The 23696-nt window shown below is 45.6% G+C and overlaps 1 protein-coding gene across 5 annotated transcripts in view; it reads left to right on the forward strand.

Annotated features, from left to right (window-relative positions):
• KCNIP2 (potassium voltage-gated channel interacting protein 2) overlaps positions 1-23696 on the forward strand; it is a 603893-nt gene that overhangs the window by 561263 nt on the left and 18934 nt on the right. For all 5 annotated transcript variants that reach the window (XM_073552890.1, XM_073552892.1, XM_073552891.1 and 2 more), the window contains 3 exons: positions 10527-10596; positions 11204-11274; positions 15839-15946. In XM_073552890.1, coding sequence (XP_073408991.1) covers positions 10527-10596; positions 11204-11274; positions 15839-15946 — 249 coding nt within the window. The remainder of the gene's footprint in view (positions 1-10526; positions 10597-11203; positions 11275-15838; positions 15947-23696) is intronic.

Below are 23696 nucleotides of genomic sequence, written 5' to 3' on the forward strand. Positions count from 1 at the left end.
CAGATCCTTCTCTACAAGTGACTCTCCTAGTTTTACTTCCCCTAGAACATATGATGCCCTCAGGTTATTACACCCAGATCCTTCTCTATATGTGACTCTCCTAGTGTTACTCCCCCCTAGAACATATGGTGCCCTCAGGTTATTACACCTAGATTCTTCTCTACAAGTGACTCTCCTAGTTTTACTCCCCCTAGAACATATGGTGCCCTCAGGTTATTACACCCAGATCCTTCTCTATATGTGACTCTCCTAGTTTTACTCCCCCTAGAACATATGATGCCCTCAGGTTATTACACCCAGATCCTTCTCTATATGTGACTCTCCTAGTTTTACTCCCCCTAGAACATATGATGCCCTCAGGTTATTACACGCAGATCCTTCTCTACAAGTGACTCTCCTAGTTTTACTCCCCCTAGAACATATGATGCCCTCAGGTTAATACACCCAGATCCTTCTCTACAAGTGACTCTCCTAGTTTTACTTCCCCTAGAACATATGATGCCCTCAGGTTATTACACCCAGATCCTTCTCTACAAGTGACTCTCCTTGTGTTACTCCCCTAGAACATATGATGCCCTCAGGTTATTACACCCAGATCCTTCTCTATATGTGACTCTCCTAGTGTTACTCCCCCCTAGAACATATGGTGCCCTCAGGTTATTACACCTAGATTCTTCTCTACAAGTGACTCTCCTAGTGTTACTCCCCCTAGAACATATGATGCCCTCAGGTTATTACACCCAGATCCTTCTCTATATGTGACTCTCCTAGTTTTACTCCCCCTAGAACATATGATGCCCTCAGGTTATTACACCCAGATCCTTCTCTACAAGTGACTCTCCTAGTTTTACTCCCCCTAGAACATATGATGCCCTCAGGTTATTACACCCAGATCCTTCTCTATATGTGACTCTCCTAGTTTTACTCCCCCTAGAACATATGATGCCCTCAGGTTATTACACCCAGATCCTTCTGTCCATTCCTCTTGGTATCTGTTATGATCTATGTGATTATTGTTATGCTGTAATGTCTATTGTCTGTACAAGTCCCCTCTGAAATGTAAAGTGCTGCGGAATATGTCGGCGCTATAGAAATAAAATTTTTTATTATTATTATTATTACAAGTGACTCTCCTGGTTGTACTCCCTTATAACATATGATGCCCTCAGTTTACTACTCCTCGATCCTTCTCTATGGGCAGAGACACACTGCCATATTTCTCATGCGAGAATCGCATCGTAAAACTCGCATTGGCTGTCAGCTCTACTGACCTGAGCATGACAGCTGCACAGCAATCCATCACGCTGTCATGGTTAGGTCAGGAGAGGTGCCGGGCCAGTCCGTGCTGTGCAATGCGATTATTGCACGAGAAATACGGCAGTGTGACTCCAGCCTACAAGTGACTCTACTAGATTTTCTTACCCTAGAACATATGATGTCCTCAGGTTATTACACCCAGATCCTTCTCTACAAGTGACTCTCCTAGTGTTACTCCCCCTAGAACATATGGTGCCCTCAGGTTATTACACCCAGATCCTTCTCTATATGTGACTTTCCTAGTTTTACTCCCCCTAGAACATATGATGCCCTCAGTTTATTACATCCAGATCCTTCTCTACAAGTGACTCTCCTAGTTTTACTTCCCCTAGAACATATGATGCCCTCAGGTTATTACACCCAGATCCTTCTCTACAAGTGACTCTCCTAGTGTTACTCCCCCTAGAACAAATGGTGCCCTCAGGTTATTACACCCAGATCCTTCTCTATATGTGACTCTCCTAGTTTTACTCCCCCTAGAACATATGATGCCCTCAGGTTATTACATCCAGATCCTTCTCTACAAGTGACTCTCCTAGTTTTACTCCTCAAAGAACATATGATGCCCTCAGGTTATTACATCCAGATCCTTCTCTACAAGCGACTCTCCTTGTGTTACTCCCCTAGAACATATGATGCCCTCAGGTTATTACATCCACATCCTTCTCTACAATTGAATCTCCTAGTTTTACTCCCCCTAGAACATATGATGCCCTCAGGTTATTACACCCAGATCCTTCTGTCCATTCCTCTTGGTATCTGTTATGATCTATGTGATTATTGTTATGCTGTAATGTCTATTGTCTGTACAAGTCCCCTCTGAAATGTAAAGTGCTGCGGAATATGTCGGCGCTATAGAAATAAAATTTATTATTATTATTATTACAAGTGACTCTCCTGGTTGTACTCCCTTATAACATATGATGCCCTCAGTTTACTACTCCTCGATCCTTCTCTATGGGCAGAGACACACTGCCATATTTCTCATGCGAGAATCGCATCGTAAAACTCGCATTGGCTGTCAGCTCTACTGACCTGAGCATGACAGCTGCACTGCAATCCATCACGCTGTCATGGTTAGGTCAGGAGAGGTGCCGGGCCAGTCCGTACTGTGCAATGCGATTATTGCACGAGAAATACGGCAATGTGACTCCAGCCTACAAGTGACTCTACTAGATTTTCTTACCCTAGAACATATGATGTCCTCAGGTTATTACACCCAGATCCTTCTCTACAAGTGACTCTCCTAGTGTTACTCCCCCTAGAACATATGGTGCCCTCAGGTTATTACACCCAGATCCTTCTCTATATGTGACTTTCCTAGTTTTACTCCCCCTAGAATATATGATGCCCTCAGTTTATTACATCCAGATCCTTCTCTACAAGTGACTTTCCTAGTTTTACTCCCCCTAGAACATATGATGCCCTCAGGTTATTACACCCAGATCCTTCTCTACAAGTGACTCTCCTAGCTTTACTTCCCCTAGAACATATGATGCCCTCAGGTTATTACACCCAAATCCTTCTCTACAAGTGACTCTCCTAGTGTTACTCCCCCTAGAACATATGGTGCCCTCAGGTTATTACACCCAGATCCTTCTCTATATGTGACTTTCCTAGTTTTACTCCCCCTAGAACATATGATGCCCTCAGTTTATTACATCCAGATCCTTCTCTACAAGTGACTTTCCTAGTTTTACTCCCCCTAGAACATATGATGCCCTCAGGTTATTACACCCAGATCCTTCTATACAAGTGACTCTCCTAGTTTTACTTCCCCTAGAACATATGATGCCCTCAGGTTATTACACCCAGATCCTTCTCTACAAGTGACTCTCCTTGTGTTACTCCCCTAGAACATATGATGCCCTCAGGTTATTACACCCAGATCCTTTTCTATATGTGACTCTCCTAGTGTTACTCCCCCCTAGAACATATGGTGCCCTCAGGTTATTACACCTAGATTCTTCTCTACAAGTGACTCTCCTAGTGTTACTCCCCCTAGAACATATGGTGCCCTCAGGTTATTACACCCAGATCCTTCTCTATATGTGACTCTCCTAGTTTTACTCCCCCTAGAACATATGATGCCCTCAGGTTATTACACCCAGATCCTTCTCTATATGTGACTCTCCTAGTTTTACTCCCCCTAGAACATATGATGCCCTCAGGTTATTACACGCAGATCCTTCTCTACAAGTGACTCTCCTAGTTTTACTCCCCCTAGAACATATGATGCCCTCAGGTTATTACACCCAGATCCTTCTCTATATGTGACTCTCCTAGTTTTACTCCCCCTAAAACATATGATGCCCTCAGGTTATTACACCCAGATCCTTCTCTACAAGTGACTCTCCTAGTGTTACTCCCCCCTAGAACATATGGTGCCCTCAGGTTATTACACCTAGATTCTTCTCTACAAGTGACTCTCCTAGTGTTACTCCCCCTAGAACATATGGTGCCCTCAGGTTATTACACCCAGATCCTTCTCTACAAGTGACTCTCCTAGTTTTACTCCCCCTAGAACATATGATGCCCTCAGGTTATTACACCCAGATCCTTCTCTATACTGTATGTGACTCTCCTAGTTTTACTCCCCCTAGAACATATGATGCCCTCAGGTTATTACACCCAGATCCTTCTGTCCATTCCTCTTGGTATCTGTTATGATCTATGTGATTATTGTTATGCTGTAATGTCTATTGTCTGTACAAGTCCCCTCTGAAATGTAAAGTGCTGCGGAATATGTCGGCGCTATAGAAATAAAATTTATTATTATTATTATTACAAGTGACTCTCCTGGTTGTACTCCCTTATAACATATGATGCCCTCAGTTTACTACTCCTCGATCCTTCTCTATGGGCAGAGACACACTGCCATATTTCTCATGCGAGAATCGCATCGTAAAACTCACATTGGCTGTCAGCTCTACTGACCTGAGTATGACAGCTGCACAGCAATCCATCACGCTGTCATGGTTAGGTCAGGAGAGGTGCCGGGCCAGTCCGTGCTGTGCAATGCGATTATTGCACGAGAAATACGGCAGTGTGACTCCAGCCTACAAGTGACTCTACTAGATTTTCTTACCCTAGAACATATGATGTCCTCAGGTTATTACACCCAGATCCTTCTCTACAAGTGACTCTCCTAGTGTTACTCCCCCTAGAACATATGGTGCCCTCAGGTTATTACACCCAGATCCTTCTCTATATGTGACTTTCCTAGTTTTACTCCCCCTAGAACATATGATGCCCTCAGTTTATTACATCCAGATCCTTCTCTACAAGTGACTCTCCTAGTTTTACTTCCCCTAGAACATATGATGCCCTCAGGTTATTACATCCAGATCCTTCTCTACAAGTGACTCTCCTAGTTTTACTTCCCCTAGAACATATGATGCCCTCAGGTTATTACACCCAGATCCTTCTCTATATGTGACTTTCCTAGTTTTACTCCCCCTAGAACATATGATGCCCTCAGTTTATTACATCCAGATCCTTCTCTACAAGTGACTCTCCTAGTTTTACTTCCCCTAGAACATATGATGCCCTCAGGTTATTACACCCAGATCCTTCTCTACAAGTGACTCTCCTAGTTTTACTTCCCCTAGAACATATGATGCCCTCAGGTTATTACATCCAGATCCTTCTCTACAAGTGACTCTCCTAGTTTTACTTCCCTTAGAACATATGATGCCCTCAGGTTATTACACCCAGATCCTTCTCTACAAGTGACTTTCCTAGTGTTACTCCCCCTAGAACATATGGTGCCCTCAGGTTATTACACCCAGATCCTTCTCTACAAGTGACTTTCCTAGTTTTACTTCCCCTAGAACATATGATGCCCTCAGGTTATTACACCCAGATCCTTCTCTACAAGTGACTCTCCTAGTGTTACTCCCCCTAGAACATATGGTGCCCTCAGGTTATTACACCCAGATCCTTCTCTATATGTGACTTTCCTAGTTTTACTCCCCCTAGAACATATGATGCCCTCAGTTTATTACATCCAGATCCTTCTCTACAAGTGACTTTCCTAGTTTTACTCCCCCTAGAACATATGATGCCCTCAGGTTATTACACCCAGATCCTTCTCTACAAGTGACTCTCCTAGTTTTACTTCCCCTAGAACATATGATGCCCTCAGGTTATTACACCCAGATCCTTCTCTACAAGTGACTCTCCTTGTGTTACTCCCCTAGAACATATGATGCCCTCAGGTTATTACACCCAGATCCTTCTCTATATGTGACTCTCCTAGTTTTACTCCCCCTAGAACATATGATGCCCACAGGTTATTACACCCAGATCCTTCTCTATATGTGACTCTCCTAGTGTTACTCCCCCCTAGAACATATGGTGCCCTCAGGTTATTACACCTAGATTCTTCTCTACAAGTGACTCTCCTAGTGTTACTCCCCCTAGAACATTTGATGCCCTCAGGTTATTACACCCAGATCCTTCTCTATATGTGACTCTCCTAGTTTTACTCCCCCTAGAACATGTGATGCCCTCAGGTTATTACACCCAGATCCTTCTCTACAAGTGACTCTCCTAGTGTTACTCCCCCCTAGAACATATGGTGCACCCAGGTTATTACACCTAGATTCTTCTCTACAAGTGACTCTCCTAGTGTTACTCCCCCTAGAACATATGGTGCCCTCAGGTTATTACACCCAGATCCTTCTCTATATGTGACTCTCCTAGTTTTACTCCCCCTAGAACATATGATGCCCTCAGGTTATTACACCCAGATCCTTCTCTACAAGTGACTCTCCTAGTTTTACTCCCCCTAGAACATATGATGCCCTCAGGTTATTACACCCAGATCCTTCTCTATATGTGACTCTCCTAGTTTTACTCCCCCTAGAACATATGATGCCCTCAGGTTATTACACGCAGATCCTTCTCTACAAGTGACTCTCCTAGTTTTACTCCCCCTAGAACATATGATGCCCTCAGGTTATTACACCCAGATCCTTCTCTATATGTGACTCTCCTAGTTTTACTCCCCCTAGAACATATGATGCCCTCAGGTTATTACACCCAGATCCTTCTCTACAAGTGACTCTCCTAGTTTTACTCCCCCTAGAACATATGATGCCCTCAGGTTATTACACCCAGATCCTTCTCTATATGTGACTCTCCTAGTTTTACTCCCCCTAGAATATATGATGCCCTCAGGTTATTACACGCAGATCCTTCTCTACAAGTGACTCTCCTAGTTTTACTCCCCCTAGAACATATGATGCCCTCAGGTTATTACACCCAGATCCTTCTCTATATGTGACTCTCCTAGTTTTACTCCCCATAGAACATGTGATGCCCTCAGGTTATTACACACAGATCCTTCTCTACAAGTGACTCTCCTAGTGTTACTCCCCCTAGAACATATGGTGCCCTCAGGTTATTACACCCAGATCTTTCTCTATATGTGACTCTCCCAGTTTTACTCCCCCTAGAACATATGATCCCCTCAGGTTATTACACCCATATTCTTCTCTACAAGTGACTCTCCAAGTTTTACTCCCCCTAGAACATATGATGCCCTCAGGTTATTACACACAGATCCTTCTCTACAAGTGACTCTCCTAGTTTTACTCCCCCTAGAACATATGATGCCCTCAGGTTATTACACCCAGATCCTTCTCTATATGTGACTCTCCTAGTTTTACTCCCCCTAGAACATATGATGCCCTCAGGTTATTACACACAGATCCTTCTCTACAAGTGACTCTCCTAGTTTTACTCCCCCTAGAACATATAATAACCTCAGGTTATTACACCCAGATCTTTCTCTACAAGTGACTCTCCTAGTTGTACTCCCTTATAACATATGATGCCCTCAGGTTACTACTCCCCGATCCTTCTCTACGGGCAGAGACACACTGCCATATTTCTCGTGCGAGAATCGAATCGTAAAACTCACACTGGCTGTCGGCTCTACTGACCTGAGCTTGACAGCTGCAGAGCAATCCATCACGCTGTCGTGGTTTGTTGAGGAGAGGTACCGGGCCAGTCCGTGCTGTGCAATGCGATTATTGCACGAGAAATACGGCAGTGTGACTCCAGCCTACAAGTGACTCTACTAGATTTTCTTACCCTAGAACATATGATGTCCTCAGGTTATTACACCCAGATCCTTCTCTACAAGTAACTCTCCTAGTGTTACTCCCCCTAGAACATATGGTGCCCTCAGGTTATTACACCCAGATCCTTCTCTATATGTGACTTTCCTAGTTTTACTCCCCCTAGAACATATGATGCCCTCAGTTTATTACATCCAGATCCTTCTCTACAAGTGACTCTCCTAGTTTTACTTCCCCTAGAACATATGATGCCCTCAGGTTATTACACCCAGATCCTTCTCTACAAGTGACTCTCCTAGTTTTACTTCCCCTAGAACATATGATGCCCTCAGGTTATTACACCCAGATCCTTCTCTACAAGTGACTCTCCTAGTGTTACTCCCCCTAGAACATATGGTGCCCTCAGGTTATTACACCCAGATCCTTCTCTATATGTGACTTTCCTAGTTTTACTCCCCCTAGAACATATGATGCCCTCAGTTTATTACATCCAGATCCTTCTCTACAAGTGACTTTCCTAGTGTTACTCCCCCTAGAACATATGATGCCCTCAGGTTATTACACCCAGATCCTTCTCTACAAGTGACTCTCCTAGTTTTACTTCCCCTAGAACATATGATGCCCTCAGGTTATTACACCCAGATCCTTCTCTACAAGTGACTCTCCTTGTGTTACTCCCCTAGAACATATGATGCCCTCAGGTTATTACACCCAGATCCTTCTCTATATGTGACTCTCCTAGTGTTACTCACCCCTAGAACATATGGTGCCCTCAGGTTATTACACCTAGATTCTTCTCTATATGTGACTCTCCTAGTTTTACTCCCCCTAGAACATATGATGCCCTCAGGTTATTACACCCAGATCCTTCTCTATATGTGACTCTCCTAGTTTTACTCCCCCTAGAACATATGATGCCCTCAGGTTATTACACGCAGATCCTTCTCTACAAGTGACTCTCCTAGTTTTACTCCCCCTAGAACATATGATGCCCTCAGGTTATTACACCCAGATCATTCTCTATATGTGACTCTCCTAGTTTTACTTCCCCTAGAACATGTGATGCCCTCAGGTTATTACACCCAGATCCTTCTCTACAAGTGACTCTCCTAGCGTTACTCCCCCCTAGAACATATGGTGCCCTCAGGTTATTACACCTAGATTCTTCTCTACAAGTGACTCTCCTAGTGTTACTCCCCCTAGAACATATGGTGCCCTCAGGTTATTACACCCAGATCCTTCTCTATATGTGACTCTCCTAGTTTTACTCCCCCTAGAACATATGATGCCCTCAGGTTATTACACCCAGATCCTTCTCTACAAGTGACTCTCCTAGTTTTACTCCCCCTAGAACATATGATGCCCTCAGGTTATTACACGCAGATCCTTCTCTACAAGTGACTCTCCTAGTTTTACTCCCCCTAGAACATATGATGCCCTCAGGTTATTACACCCAGATCCTTCTCTATATGTGACTCTCCTAGTTTTACTCCCGCTAGAACATATGATGCCCTCAGGTTATTACACCCAGATCCTTCTCTATATGTGACTCTCCTAGTTTTACTCCCCCTAGAATATATGATGCCCTCAGGTTATTACACGCAGATCCTTCTCTACAAGTGACTCTCCTAGTTTTACTCCCCCTAGAACATATGATGCCCTCAGGTTATTACACCCAGATCCTTCTCTATATGTGACTCTCCTAGTTTTACTCCCCATAGAACATGTGATGCCCTCAGGTTATTACACACAGATCCTTCTCTACAAGTGACTCTCCTAGTGTTACTCCCCCTAGAACATATGGTGCCCTCAGGTTATTACACCCAGATCCTTCTCTATATGTGACTCTCCCAGTTTTACTCCACCTAGAACATATGATCCCCTCAGGTTATTACACCCATATTCTTCTCTACAAGTGACTCTCCAAGTTTTACTCCCCCTAGAACATATGATGCCCTCAGGTTATTACACACAGATCCTTCTCTACAAGTGACTCTCCTAGTTTTACTCCCCCTAGAACATATAATGCCCTCAGGTTATTACACCCAGATCCTTCTCTATATGTGACTCTCCTAGTTTTACTCCCCCTAGAACATATGATGCCCTCAGGTTATTACACACAGATCCTTCTCTACAAGTGACTCTCCTAGTTTTACTCCCCCTAGAACATATAATGCCCTCAGGTTAGTACACCCAGATCTTTCTCTACAAGTGACTCTCCTAGTTGTACTCCCTTATAACATATGATGCCCTAAGGTTACTACTCCCCGATCCTTCTCTACGGGCAGAGACACACTGCCATATTTCTCGTGCGAGAATCGAATCGTAAAACTCACATTGGCTGTCGGCTCTACTGACCTGAGCTTGACAGCTGCAGAGCAATCCATCACGCTGTCGTGGTTTGTTGAGGAGAGGTACCGGGCCAGTCCGTGCTGTGCGGTGCGATTATTGCACGAGAAAACCGGCAGTGTGACTCCAGCCTACAAGAGACTACTAGATTTTCTTACCCTAAAACATATGATGTCCTCAGGTTATTACACACAGATCCTTCTCTATATGTGACTCTCCTAGTGTTACACCCCCCTAGAACATATGGTGCCCTCAGGTTATTACACCCAGATCCTTCACTACAAGTGACTCTCCTAGTGTTACCTCCCCAAACACGCAGTTTTTCCGAGTCCTTCTGTAACTTATGAACATCCTCCATAGACTGCATTATATGTAGTTTGATGTCATCTGCAAAAATAGAAACACTAATTTTTCCATCTTCTGTATCATTAAAGCACCATTCCAGCATTTTGTTATTTTTCACTGCTGGAGTGGTGATTTAAGCACAAGTCCGCTGCCCCCGCGTTCAAATAAAGTGCTTGAATTAGACTGAATTACCCTGTTGAAATAAGATCGCCATACAGTGCTCAAATAAAACCACCCTAAATAAATTACATGGAACGATAGGAAAATGTAGAAATACATGGGGCACATATGAAATTGTCAAGATTTTTAGGAAAACAGACAGGTATACAGGTTTCTGGGGGCCGGGGGGGTGACAAGTGAATCCTGGGAATTGTGGGCGATGTGACCGGTCCGAGACTGTGATGTGATCTCTTGTCTCATCCCCAGGAATGTCCGAGTGGCATCGTCAATGAAGACAATTTCAAGCAGATTTACTCCCAGTTTTTCCCCCAAGGAGGTGAGTTATGTAATGAAGGGAGCGTGCCTTACCATGGGGGCATGATCCTAGTGCAATCACAGTATATATATATATATATATATATATATATATATATATAAAAAAGTTTTCCACCTTTTGAGCGCGGGTTTGTACTTTCCAGTCTTTCGCCTTTTCCAATATCTCTGCTTGATGTCAGTCAATGGAAACCCAACCTGATCATTAACACACATGCACAGCGTTGCTTCCATGTGTGAAGGTATGGACACAGGGTCTGGCCATTGCGAGTCCACGGTGCAGCCAAAAAAAACTTCCCGCTGATGTGGTTCTTCTTGGGTGGACTGAGGCCACTACATATGACAGAGATTTCTCTTTTGCAAAGACTGCTGTGTTGGTTAGACATAAATCAGATTAAGATATTGTCAGTATGTTTCCATTCACCCAACAGCAAGCAGTGTTATTTGTAGGAAAACCCCCTATACCCGGAATGTCTTCCCAGCATGTGGATCTGTTGTGGAGTGGCAGCCAGGAGTGTCCATGATTGGCGCAGCCGGAGTGGAGACTCTTCTGTATCTCTGCCCCCAGTGTCGGGGGTCTCGGTGTCACTTATTGTTCTCTTCTGTTCCAGATTCCAGCATGTACGCGCATTTTCTATTCAATGCTTTTGACACCGATCACAACGGTTCCGTCAGCTTTGAGGTGAGTAGAGGCCACATTAGATTCTCCGTTCTACCAGGAGACGACCAGTGACTGCATTTAAAGGGGTATTCCCATCAATAAAAGTTATGCAGAAGTCAGACTCCCACTGAGCCCCATAATAATCTCATGCATGACTCCGAAAAGTCCATAGATTTGGTGAGTGGTTACAATACTCCTTAAAATGGGCATTCCAGCTGTAGAAAATTACTGTTTGCCTCTGATTGGCTGCAGCAGGTCACACTACCGTTTTCTCCAGATCCAAGAAAAACGTCCGATTATTCTGATCAGACTTTGATCAGAGTGGCATCACTTTTACTCGTACGTGCCGAGAATAAAAAAAAAGCTTTTTTTTTCCACCTTTTCCAAAATTGGATGGCACTCAGATGTCATAAGAGTGCAGTCCGATTTCTTTCACTGTCCCATAGAATTGCATTGCTGATTTTGATCCAACAATCAAAATCGGAAAGGTCTCTGATATTTTTTGTGGCCACCCAGTCCGAGAAAAAGAAATTGGACATGTCCACAGCCCCTAAGACTATCAGAGGTAGGAGTGCCATCAATTAAAACCACAGGTAGCGCTCATATGCAAAAAATGGACGTGTGAATGAGGCTTAAGTCTTAGCTGGAAGAAACAGTCTGCTAGCTCTCGATTCAGTGGCTCGTACTATGGGCCCATTTTTTAAAATAATTAGTAGTAAGTAGTGGACAATCCCTTTAAGTGTTTACTCCCAGAAGACGAGTCTATGCACTGGTCATAAGATGGACACACTGGTGCACGGCGTGTCAGTGCTGCCATACTGTTGCCAGAGCCCATTTTTTGTCCAGATTTACCAATAAGGCCGGAGTCAGGGGAGGCCCCAAAACAATGGTCCCTTCCTATGCACATTATTTTTTTTACAGGAGAACAAGGGATTATTTTGGATTAGCAGCATAATGAATTTTGTCAAAAACTTTGTGTAATTAGTTCATTAAAAAATTTTTCATTAATGTATGTCTTTTTTAACCCTTTACTACTATAGGATTAATAATAACTTATTAACATTATTAACATGGCTTAATGTCACCTTTCAATAGCAAGGTGACATTAACCCATTATTAACCCATGGGCCACCGCTAAAGGCAATAGGAATAGAGAGGCTAAGTGCCAGAAAAGGCGCATCTTATAAATGAGCCTTTTCTGGGGTGGCTGGGGGCAGATTTTTTTTAGCCAGGGGGAAAGGCAGGTAGAGGCAGAGTTTGAGACTACATCTGTGTCCACCGGTGGCTCTGCTCGCCACTCCACCTTAGTCAGCAGCTATAGCGGCGCCTGCAGGTGCGACGCCGCGGCTCAGTAGGTCTAGAGGGACTCAGACCTTGTGTCCTTGGGGCTGAGTTCTGTGACCGCATACCGGGCGCCCTATTGTCGAGTGATGTGATTTTAACAGGCTCTGGCATTTATGTTCAGCGGTGGCGCGGCTCTGTGTCTTAACAGAGTTCGCTTCTGTTCACACTGGGTGACGTTAACCCACATGTGACCTCTTGTATACCGCTTTATACTTCCGCCAGTACTAAGCAGCAGTTTACCACCCCTGCACGGTGGACCCCTGCCAGCCCTAACACTGGCTTTCCCTCTCTGGTGAAGAATTTACTGCTGGAGACCACGCAATTTTTTTTCAAGGAATTTACCCATTAATTTAACACTTACATGTCCCAAATTTTACACACATACCCTAATCTAATTAGTAGTCAAAGACATATAGTAAACCATTTCATTTCATTAAGTTTTTTTCTATGTAAACCATGTGTCATTTCTTGGCGGGTTCTGTAATGATTTTACAGAAGCCGGCAATTCATTTAGCGGCTATTCTGCTATATAGAACTCTATGAAATATAAATGTATATGTGTCTCAATGACATGTGTGTGTGTATATATATATATATATATATATATATATATAAACACACTGTGTGCAGAATTATTAGGCAAATGAGTATTTTGATCACATCATCCATTTTATACATGTTGTCCTACTCTAGGCTGTATAAGCTTGAAAGCCAACTGCCATGTATGTAAATCAGGTGATTTGCCATCTCTGTAATGAGGGGTGTGGTCTAATGACATCAACACCCTATATAAGGTGTACTTAATTATTAGGCAACTTCCTTTCCTTTGGCAGAATGGGTCAGAAGAGAGATTTGACGGACTCTGAAAAGTCAAAAATTGTGAGGTCTTGCAGAGGGATGCAGCAGTCTTGAAATTGCCAAACTTTTGAAGCGTGATCACCGAACCACCAAGCATTTCATGGCAAATATCCAACAGGGTCACAAGAAGCGTGTTGATAAAAAAAAAAGACTCAAAATAACTGCCCATGAATTGAGGAAAATCAAGCGTGAATTTGTGTGGTAGGGGCCGGATTGGGGGGTGGTCCACTGCTTACCACGACCGGACGATGCAAAGACGAGACGGAGCCAGAATTTAGTTGTAACAGATCCGGGTTTATTGGCCGTCCCCCTGACGACCATAGCCATGCACCACAGTTCCTTTACAGCTCTCCGTTTCCAGGCCCGGGTACCTTTTACCTTTCCTTTAGTCACGATGATGTCCCTCACGGATTTTTCGCTGGGGCTGTCCTAGACCAATCTACCGCCAGCGCTTCACCTGCCCGAGGTCGTCGTCCAATCGGTACCCCCGGGGCCTCGTCTGACCTGCAGTACGTCGTGTCAGGGCCCCCCCCCCGACTGTCTTCTCCTGTCAGTCCCCTGGTCGAGCTCTTCACTGTTCTCCGTCTTCTGTCCTGAGTCTTCCTCTGCTGAGCTCCTCCCGAGACTAACCTACCTGGAACCCCAAGCAGTCCTATTTATCCCCTCTCTCACTGGGAATTCCCCTCCTGGGTTCCTATCTCTCCGCCCCCCATGACTAAGCGTTTCTCAAGCCCTAAGTTGCTGTTGAGTCCTGAACTACTCCCCCTGCCATCTTGTGGTCATTTCTAGGTACTGCACTCTCTTGTCTGTCTTTCCCAGCTATCACCCTGCTGTCCTTGTCAATCTCCGTCCATAGTGCACCAACCGTTCCCTCCTACTTCCAGTCAAGACTGTCCGTCAAGTCACCTTCCCCACAGTTGCCAAGATGCCATTTGCCACCAGTTTTGCCATATTTCAGAGCTGCAATGTTACTGGAGTATCAAAAAGCACAAGGTGTGCCATGGCCAAGGTAAGGAAGGCTGGAAAATGACCACCTTTCAACAAGAAACATAAGATAAAACGTCAAGACTAGGCCAAGAAATATGTAAAGACTGATTTTTCTAAGGTTTTATGGACTGATGAAATGAGAGTGACTCTTGATGGGCCAGATGGATGGGCCCGAGGCTGGATCAGTAAAGGCCAGAGAGCTCCACTCCGACTCAGACGCCAGCACTGGTATGGGCTGGTATCATCAAAGATGAACTTGTGGGACCTTTTCGGGTTGAGGATGGAGTGAAGCTCAACTCCCAGACCTACTGCCAGTTTCTGGAAGACACCTTCTTCAAGCAGTGGTACAGGAAGAAGTCAGTATCGTTCAAGAAAAACATGATTTTCCTGCAGGACAATGCTCCATCACATGCATCCAAATACTCCACAGTGTGGCTGCCCAGTAAAGGTCTAAAAGAAGAAAAAATAATGACATGGCCCCCTTGTTCACCTGATCTGAACCCCATAGAGAACCTGTGGTCTCTCATAAAATGTGAGATCTACAGGGAGGGAAAACAGTACACCTCTCCGAACAGTGTCTTGGAGGCTGTGGTGGCTGCGGCACGCAATGTTGATCGTAAACAGATCAAGCAACTGACAGAATCTATGGATGGAAGGAAGGTGAGTGTCATCGTAAAGAAAGCTGGCTATGTTGGTCCCTTTTTTTTTTTTTTTGGTTTTGAATGTCAGAAAAGTTTATTTCTACATTTTGTGTTGTTATATTGGTTTACCTGGTGAAAACAAAAACGTGAGATGGGTATATATTTGGTTTTTATTAAGTTGACTAATAATTCTGCACAGTAATAGTTACCTGCACAAACAGATATCCTCCTAAGATAGCCAAATCTAAAAAAACCCCACTCCAACTTCCAAAAATATTAAGCTTTGATATTTATGAGTCTTTTGGGTTGACTGAGAACAGTTGTTGTTCAATAATAAAAAGAATCCTCTCAAATACAACTTGCCTAATAATTCTGCACGCAGTGTATACAGTATATGTATTCTATGCGTATAGATGTATTCTTTCTTTTGGGTTTTAACCTGTCATTGGGCTCCATTATATGTTCATTTTGCAATCCGGCGAGAAAATCTCGGCATACGGATGCAATACGGATGCTTACATGCGTAAAAATCGCATCCTGGCATTGCCAACGGATGACATACGGATCACTTTTCAGGGAACATTTCTGCGTTTTTTGAGCGTAAAATGCGGACCTTATTTTTATACGTTGTGTCTGATTCCAGCCTAACAATCCTCTTTGATAGCCGCTGGCCATCCCCTTCCGCTTCTGATAAAATTGATAAATCTGTCTGCTAATTATTTTCTTTCACTTTAAAATTTACTTCTCTTCCGTAGGATTTTGTAGCCGGATTGTCTATTATCCTAAGAGGGAGCATAGACGACAAACTCAACTGGGCCTTTAACTTGTACGACTTAAATAAAGATGGCTGTATCACTAAAGAGGTAATGCTACCGAAAACTGCCCCTCACCTACGACATCTATCCTTTAAAGGATGAGTAAACTTTCATTTTATATATATATTTTTTTAAATAATTTTGGCATGTACATAAAGTTATAAAACTTTGGATATCATTTTAATAAGGGATTTGTCTTAACTTCTCTAAAAAATGAATGTATATACTCATTTGGAGTACAGATGCTTGCAGTGAAAGAGTCAGCACCTGTGTCTCACTAACTGATAAGCAGGAGCTGACTCGTTCATTGCCAGCATCTGTACTCCAAAGAGTACGGTCTGATATCAGTGCAGCTGAAGGCAGGCAAATAATTAGGGGAAAAGCAGGGATTTGGAAGCCACACAACTTTTTTTTTTAACAGAATAAAGACCCCCAAAAAAGTAATTTGTAAAGAGTCATAACTTTGCAACAAAATTCTAAAAAAAAAGTTCCATTTTCACGCTGTACCACAACACATCTTATTCCTCCCTCTAATATAAACTCCTTTTCTGTCCCTGTAAAGATCGCCCATCACTCAGCACAAAATTCTGACTCTGATCAAAGGAGGCTTTCCCTAAGGCCGGGGTCAGACTTGCAAGAAACTTGGACGAGTCTCGCATGTCAATACCTGTCACTCGGATCGGAGTGTGCGGCTGCATGTATTTCTATTCAGCTGAATGCTCCAATCCGACAATCCGAGTGCCGGCGGCAGTGCCGGCTATTAACGTGCGAGACTCGTCCGAGTTTCTCGCAAGTCTGACCCCGGCCTAATTCAGGAATAACCCACACAAGCTCTGCTCTTCCACCCTAACCACCTCCTTCCACACTCAGTTACAAGACTTCTCTTGTGCTTCCCCTCTCTTCTAGAAATGTCTCTCTCATTCCAACCCTCCAAATCCTCCCTGTTAACTATCTTGTGCCCAGGAAGGGCAGTAGCAGAGTTGGGGGCGGGGCAATGCTTAAACGTCCCTAGAAATGTTGGTAACCATGGACCTCTAGTGAAAAACATATAGGTCTAGCGCTAAATGGTAGCCAGATCCTCCTCTGCTGTATAAGAAATTGCCTCTCCGTGATGCACAGACTTGTCTTGGGTCCATTTCAATCACAAACAAAATGGGAAGATTGCACAGGAGGTCAGGCGGTTTCGGGATAAAAAAATATATATGCAAGACAAGGAGAGGAAAGGTTGTAACGATAGTTATTAAAGGAAAACTTTAGAAAAATAAATAAATCCATTTGTAACTCTTTCTCCTCCAGATGATGTAGGGCTATTGCACACACATCATTTCTACCCTTTCCTGGGAGTTTGCCTGTGCCGTGCATGCTGCTGCACAGAGAACAGCTGCAGCATCTCCTGTGCCTTCGTCCTCTCCTGCGCTTCTCGGCCTTTCCAGCACTTTGCTCACAATTTTGGAACGCTCGACATAACCATGGCTTCTAATTTATGTGATCGTGCCATCCCGGCTGTGTTACCGAATTATGAATAACAAGCCATACCTCGAACTCCCTCTTGCTAAGGTCGAACTGTTGGATAATTAGACTGTAGAGTCACCTCCAATAGTTTTTGGGACCCATAAATTCTAAGTTTTTCTGATAAATGTTATTTAATGTGCAGCAAACAGCGGACTCACGTTAATAATAGAACGACACGTCCATCTCGCTTTAGTTTGACGTTCCTTGTAGACGGCTCTGGCTCCTCAGGGTACAATGAATGAGTGATGTGTCTGGTGTAATGCACGCTCATTATTTCATTACACCGTGTGAGGCAGCGCTGTCATTCTGATAGGGGATTCTCGCTTAGCCGCCACAAAACCAGATACAGCACGGGTTTTCATGAAGCAGTATAGTCCATGAGGTTTATTCATCATCATAAACCAAAGCAATATCATAAGCTCCATAGATTCAGCATATAAACAGCACAGCGTCCATTATAGCTTCACTCTGTAAACCCTGTGTTCACACAGGTTGTACAATGTCCAGCATACAGGCTCTCTTAGCCTCATTTATCTCACCCACGTCCGGGTCTCCTCATGGCTGCTTCAGCTTACTGCAGACATTCATTCCCTCCCCTGGGAACTCTCAGACACGTGCAGCCATTCACTACAGCCACTCCACAGGCTGTTAGCCAGGAAGCTCCATCTCAGCGGGACCTTCCACACTGGACCAACCAGGTCTCTGTTTTCAGTCAATATGACTCACCCTGGCCACATTATATGGTTCATAGCCACGTCCACTGGGTCACATGACTTTGACCTCATCACAGGTCCTTCACACACACATATACACTTTACAATAGCGTTATTAAACACACCCCCTGGGTGGGTTTGTAGGCAACTAGTCCCTGACCCATTGAACCAGCACCTCAGCAGTATCACTGCTGGTTAACACACACATAAATCTCCATCTCAAGTCCACCCACCTTGAGATACATAACGGTCATTCAGTGTCTTGCCATTCATCCACTCTCCTGGGACATCCATACAGCGCCCCCTAGTGGACTCAGTGGTCACTACACCACATACCTCCCCCCTCTGTTCAAACTTGTGGGGTTGAACACACAACATTACACCAGGATCTCGAGACCGGGCACTCATTACACCTTGCCCCACAGATCGAGAGATCTGTCTCCGTCCATCATACGGCCTCATCTCTACGTTAGGTCTCCCCCTCCCCCAGCGGTCAGAGTACCGGCCCTGATCTTTGGCCCTCCAGTTACAGTCTGTCTGCGTCATCAGACACTGTTTGGTCACCACGTTCCTCTCCCTGTTTGTTCCGTTCCCCGACCATCTCCCCCGGTTGGTACGGCCTTCAGTCTTAATCAGGCCTACTGTCTGGCCTGAGTCTGACTCATTCAGGGTCTCACAGGAACTACGGTCTCTCAACGTCATCCTGACAGTCGAACTACCACTTGCTGACATTCTTCAGCCAACTGCCCTGTCACTTTTTGGTGTAACCCTTCGGGTTCTTACATCTTGGGTTGCAGGCGGCCGCCACCTGGTATTCCGTACTTCTTTATTAATTCGTCGGCGGTCCAGCCTCAACTGCTCAATTTCTTGCAGGTAACCCACTCGATACTCCACGAGCATTCGAAAGTCTCTCAGGCTCTCCACGGAGCCAACCACCATGATGGGAATCCTACCCTCTTCACTAGATACCTGGTCTTCATCATCAGGAGGGATCCTCACCCTCACCACACCGGAGATATTCACAAGGTCTTGCATTACCTACCCGAATCTTCCAATGACTCTCTCAATCAGACCTTTGGGAACTGGAACTACCTCTTTCCGCAAACCCAACCGATCCATAGCCTCTCTTGCTAACTCTAGGCATCGAGCAGCTTTCATATTACCCAGCCTAACCAACTGTTTCACCTGGAGACACTGCAGATGCATGTTTTTCAGGACAGCCACCCGCTTTGCTGTGTCTTCCCTGGCTGACATTATCACCAACTGCTGAGTCTCAGGCGCCCAGTGCACCTTACATGCTTTGACCGCCTCTTTGAAAGCCTCATGCACACCTTCCTCAGCACAGGCTTCTTGCATGTCTTCTGGTACATCAATCACAAACTCGAAGGTCGTGGCCTTGCTCCCTTCCAGACCAGGAGGCCCTGGCTTTACCACGGACACTTCCCTCACTACAGTTGCCCCTACCGGGTGACTGTCTTCTTCAGTTCTCCGCTCCTCAACCTCACGAGATCTCATCTCTTCATGACCGTCTGCCAAGACTGGTACCGGCAGCTCGGTTTCACCACCAGTCGGACCCGCCGCTGTTCATCACTGTCCAACTTCTTCTCCAGCAGCAGACCACTTACAGTTTCTTTGAGCTCTAAGACCTCTTTCTTGAGCTCCTCAACCCTGTTCTCGGCCATTTGTCTCAGGACTCTTTCCCATTTGACATGTTCTTCCACTTCTTCCCTAAGCGTCTTGTTCACATTTTGCCACGTTGACAGGTGACCTCTGAGCTCAGAGACTTCCTTCTCTAGCCCTTCCATTCTGTGCTCTCTTTCTCTCTCAGAGCCACAGTCACCCACAGAGTCTGAGTCACCCCGGCCTGTCGAGTAACCCTTCCAGTTATCCACTAACCGTGTTTTTCCCCCAGTCGTCTCATCTCCCAGCCCACCATCTGTCATATCACGAGACGTCGGGTCCATAAGTTGGGCAGATGTACTTCTTCTTCCGGTCAGTTCTACCTCTGACCTGTCCACATCAGGAGCAGTCACCGTCTCAATATCTGTTAGCCCAACAGTAGAAACGTCTCCAACCTCCTGCCATATGTCATCAAACACACAAAGTCCCGGCCCCTCTCCAAGGCATAGACTAAGTCCCGTGATATCCCGCCCCCTTGGCACTCACCGCCTATGGGTCCCTCAAATATCACTCTGTCTACCGCATAGTTCACCGTGCCCCCGTGTTTACAGCGAACGTGGACCATTCTCTCGGTCAGACAGAAAGTGAGAGGAGATCCTGTCAGAGTCACCTGACACTTTGAGCCTTGCCGACCCAAGACTCCTTCTCGGTGCAGCATTACGGTACACACCTGTGGCCCGTCATTATCCGGAAAGAATATTCCACATTCCTCAAAACTCAGACACACACACTGCGGTTCCCCAGGCATACCCTCTGAGGTACCCAGTGCTGCCACTTTTCCAAACTCGGCCCCTTTCTGGACCACCCCAATTTGGGTCACCGCCCCTTCTGGGACTCCACCCCCTTTTGGGCTACCACCCCGATTTGGGCCACCGCCCCCTTTCGGGATTTCACTTCTTTTTGGGTTACCACCCCAATTTGGGTCACCGCCCCCTTCTGGGACTCCACCCCCTTTTGGGCTACCACCCCGATTTGGGCCACCGCCCCCTTTCGGGATTTCCCCATGTTCGTTATACCGGTCTTCTTAGACCATAGTTCACACAACACAGTTTGTCTTTTAACGATACCACACAAGTCCTTGCTGGCACCACAACAGCTCCTGCTGTTACCGATCACCGACACCACCGGCTGCTGGTGTCACCTTCATAACCCCGCCGAGTTACAGGAAGCCACTTGTCCCCTTCGTAACCCCGCCGAGTTACAGGAAGCCGCTTGTCACCTTCTTGACTCCCACTGAGCCACCGCAGGCTGAGTTGAGAAAAGAAAAAAAAAAAAACACACAAAAAAACTCACGTGTCCTGTCTGTGTGCTATTCAGGACGTTCCGTCTCCGCCTGAGACCGTCCAACACACAGGGCGCACCGGGTGCTATTCAGGGAGCGGCCCTCCTCCCAGGGTTTCCCAACACACTGGCCTCACCAGGTCCAGGGGCTTAGCGGGTGCTCTTCAGGACATCCGTCTCCACCTGAGACTGCACAGCACTCACGCCTCACCAGTTCCAAGGTCATACCACGTGCTCCAGGGAGACGATTCTTCTCCTAGAATCTCCCAACACTGACCCTCCAGGACCTTGCTCACTGAACCCTCCAGGTACACAGTCTTTCCCACTGACCCAGGTCAGTATAACACGAACACCTGTCCGTTACCTGTGTCGGCCACACAGGTCCTCGGATACCTCTTCTCCACAGAGGCACCCTATCAATCACCAGTCTCTTTCTCACTGATCCTGGTCAGTACAACACAGTTTTCACGACCGTCACCTGCTGACCGCGCAGGTTCTCGGACCCCTCTACCGCAAAGGTATCCTATTATCCTATAAGTCTCTTTCCCCTGGGGAAATGGCCGCATTGGGTTCACCGATCCGGACAGTGCCTTACTCACTAGGCCGCCCCATGGTTTCAGAACCACAGCCGGGCAGTGGCTTCCCCAACCGTCAGCCCTCCTGGCTCAGCGTTGCCCTTAGCAACCGACTTTGCAGTCCTCTTCCGTTGCTCCCAGCAACAAGGCTACAACAATGCCCATAGCTTTCTCCACCAATTGTGAGGCAGCGCTGTCATTCAGTTAGGGGATTCTCGCTTACCCGCCACAAAACCAGATACAGCACGGATTTTCATGAAGCAGTATAGTCCATGAGGTTTATTCATCATCATAAACCAAAGCAATATCATAAGCTCCATAGATTCAGCATATAAACAGCACAGCGTCCATTATAGCTTCACTCTGTAAACCCTGTGTTCACACAGGTTGTACAATGTCCAGCATACAGGCTCTCAGCCTCATTTATCTCACCCACGTCCGGGTCTCCTCATGGCTGCTTCAGCTTACTGCAGACATTCATTCCCTCCCCTGGGAACTCTCAGACATGTGCAGCCATTCACTACAGCCACTCCACAGGCTGTTAGCCAGGAAGCTCCATCTCAGCGGGACCTTCCACACTGGACCAACCAGGTCCCTGCATTCACTCCATGTCACTCACCCTGGCCACATTATATGGTTCATAGCCACGCCCACCGGGTCACATGAATCTGACCTCATCACAGGTCCTTCACACACACATATACACTTTACAATAGCGTTATTAAACACACGCCCTGGGTGGGTTTGTAGGCAACTAGTCCGTGTCCCATTGAACCAGCACCTCAGCAGTATCACTGCTGATTAACACACATAAATCTCCATCTCAAGGCCACCCACCTTGAGATACGTAACAGTCATTCAGTATCTTGCCATTCATCCACTCTCCTGGGACATTCATACAGCGCCCCCTAGTGGACACAGTGGTCACTACACCACAACAGTAACCGCTGACTGACGCAGGGATCCGTTCTGCTCTCGGCCTTTCCACACAACGTGTCAGTAAATCTGTGATGCCACTCAAAGCTTAAAGTTACTTCTGATGTTTAAAAGGGACTGCAAAATCAAAATTAGAAGAAAAAAGAAACATCTTAAAAATGCTATTTTTGTATTTTTTTCATTTATTAATGCAAGCATATTTATCAAATAATTAATATAGAATGTATTCATATAATATTAACTAGAGTTGAGCGAAACGGGTCGGTCAATTTCAAAAGTCGCCGACTTTTGGCAAAGTCTGGTTTCATGAAACGAAACCCGACCCTAGGATGAGGTCGGCGACTTACGCGCCAAAGTCGCGTTTCAAAAGTTTGTTTTGCGCTCTTTTTCAGCCAATCAGGATCCACGGACACTGTGGGCAACGTGATGACATAGGCACGGGTCACCACCATCTTTCAGAAGGGCATGCAAGTGATTGGCTTGCTTTGGTGGGCGTCACAGGGGGTATAAAAGGGCGTGCACGCCGACCGCCATCTTACTTCTGCCGATCTTAGCATAGGGAGAGGTTGCTGCTGATTCTGTAGGGAGAGCGTTAGGCAGGGAAGAAGAAAAAAAAACTGCTTCTGCTGCTAGCGATTGTGCCTGTACAACACACCAGTCACTGTGTGTGCAGTGCAAGGGGAGGCTATATAGTGGTGTATCAGTGGTGTTGGTTGTTGGGCTGCCTTCTAAGGCTTCCTGACAGCTGCATTGCTGTTTCCCCACTGCTCTGCAAACTGCTTTTTTAAAAGCAATCCCATTTTTTTTTTTTTGTCCTGCTGAGGTACTGAGTGTGCATTTTTTCACACCATACAGCGGTGTACGCTCCTCACACAGTACCGTGTAACGGCTGTTATCACAGCCACAGTGAAGCTATCTGTGTCACTCTGTGAGAATAAGTCGAGGACATGTTCCGTTCTTACAGACCTGCACTCTAAGGAGATTCCTATTCTGCCCAATTCTACATACACCTTGTAGTTTGTGATACACTAGCCAATTTCTGCCTGTGACATAGTGCTCAGATATTCAGTGGGCCTCACACAATCCAAAAGTGTCCAGTGT

Source organism: Dendrobates tinctorius, unplaced genomic scaffold (assembly GCF_039654945.1).
Source record: "Dendrobates tinctorius isolate UK_male_01 unplaced genomic scaffold, ASM3965494v1 ptg000196l, whole genome shotgun sequence".
Classification (NCBI taxonomy): domain Eukaryota; kingdom Metazoa; phylum Chordata; class Amphibia; order Anura; family Dendrobatidae; genus Dendrobates; species Dendrobates tinctorius.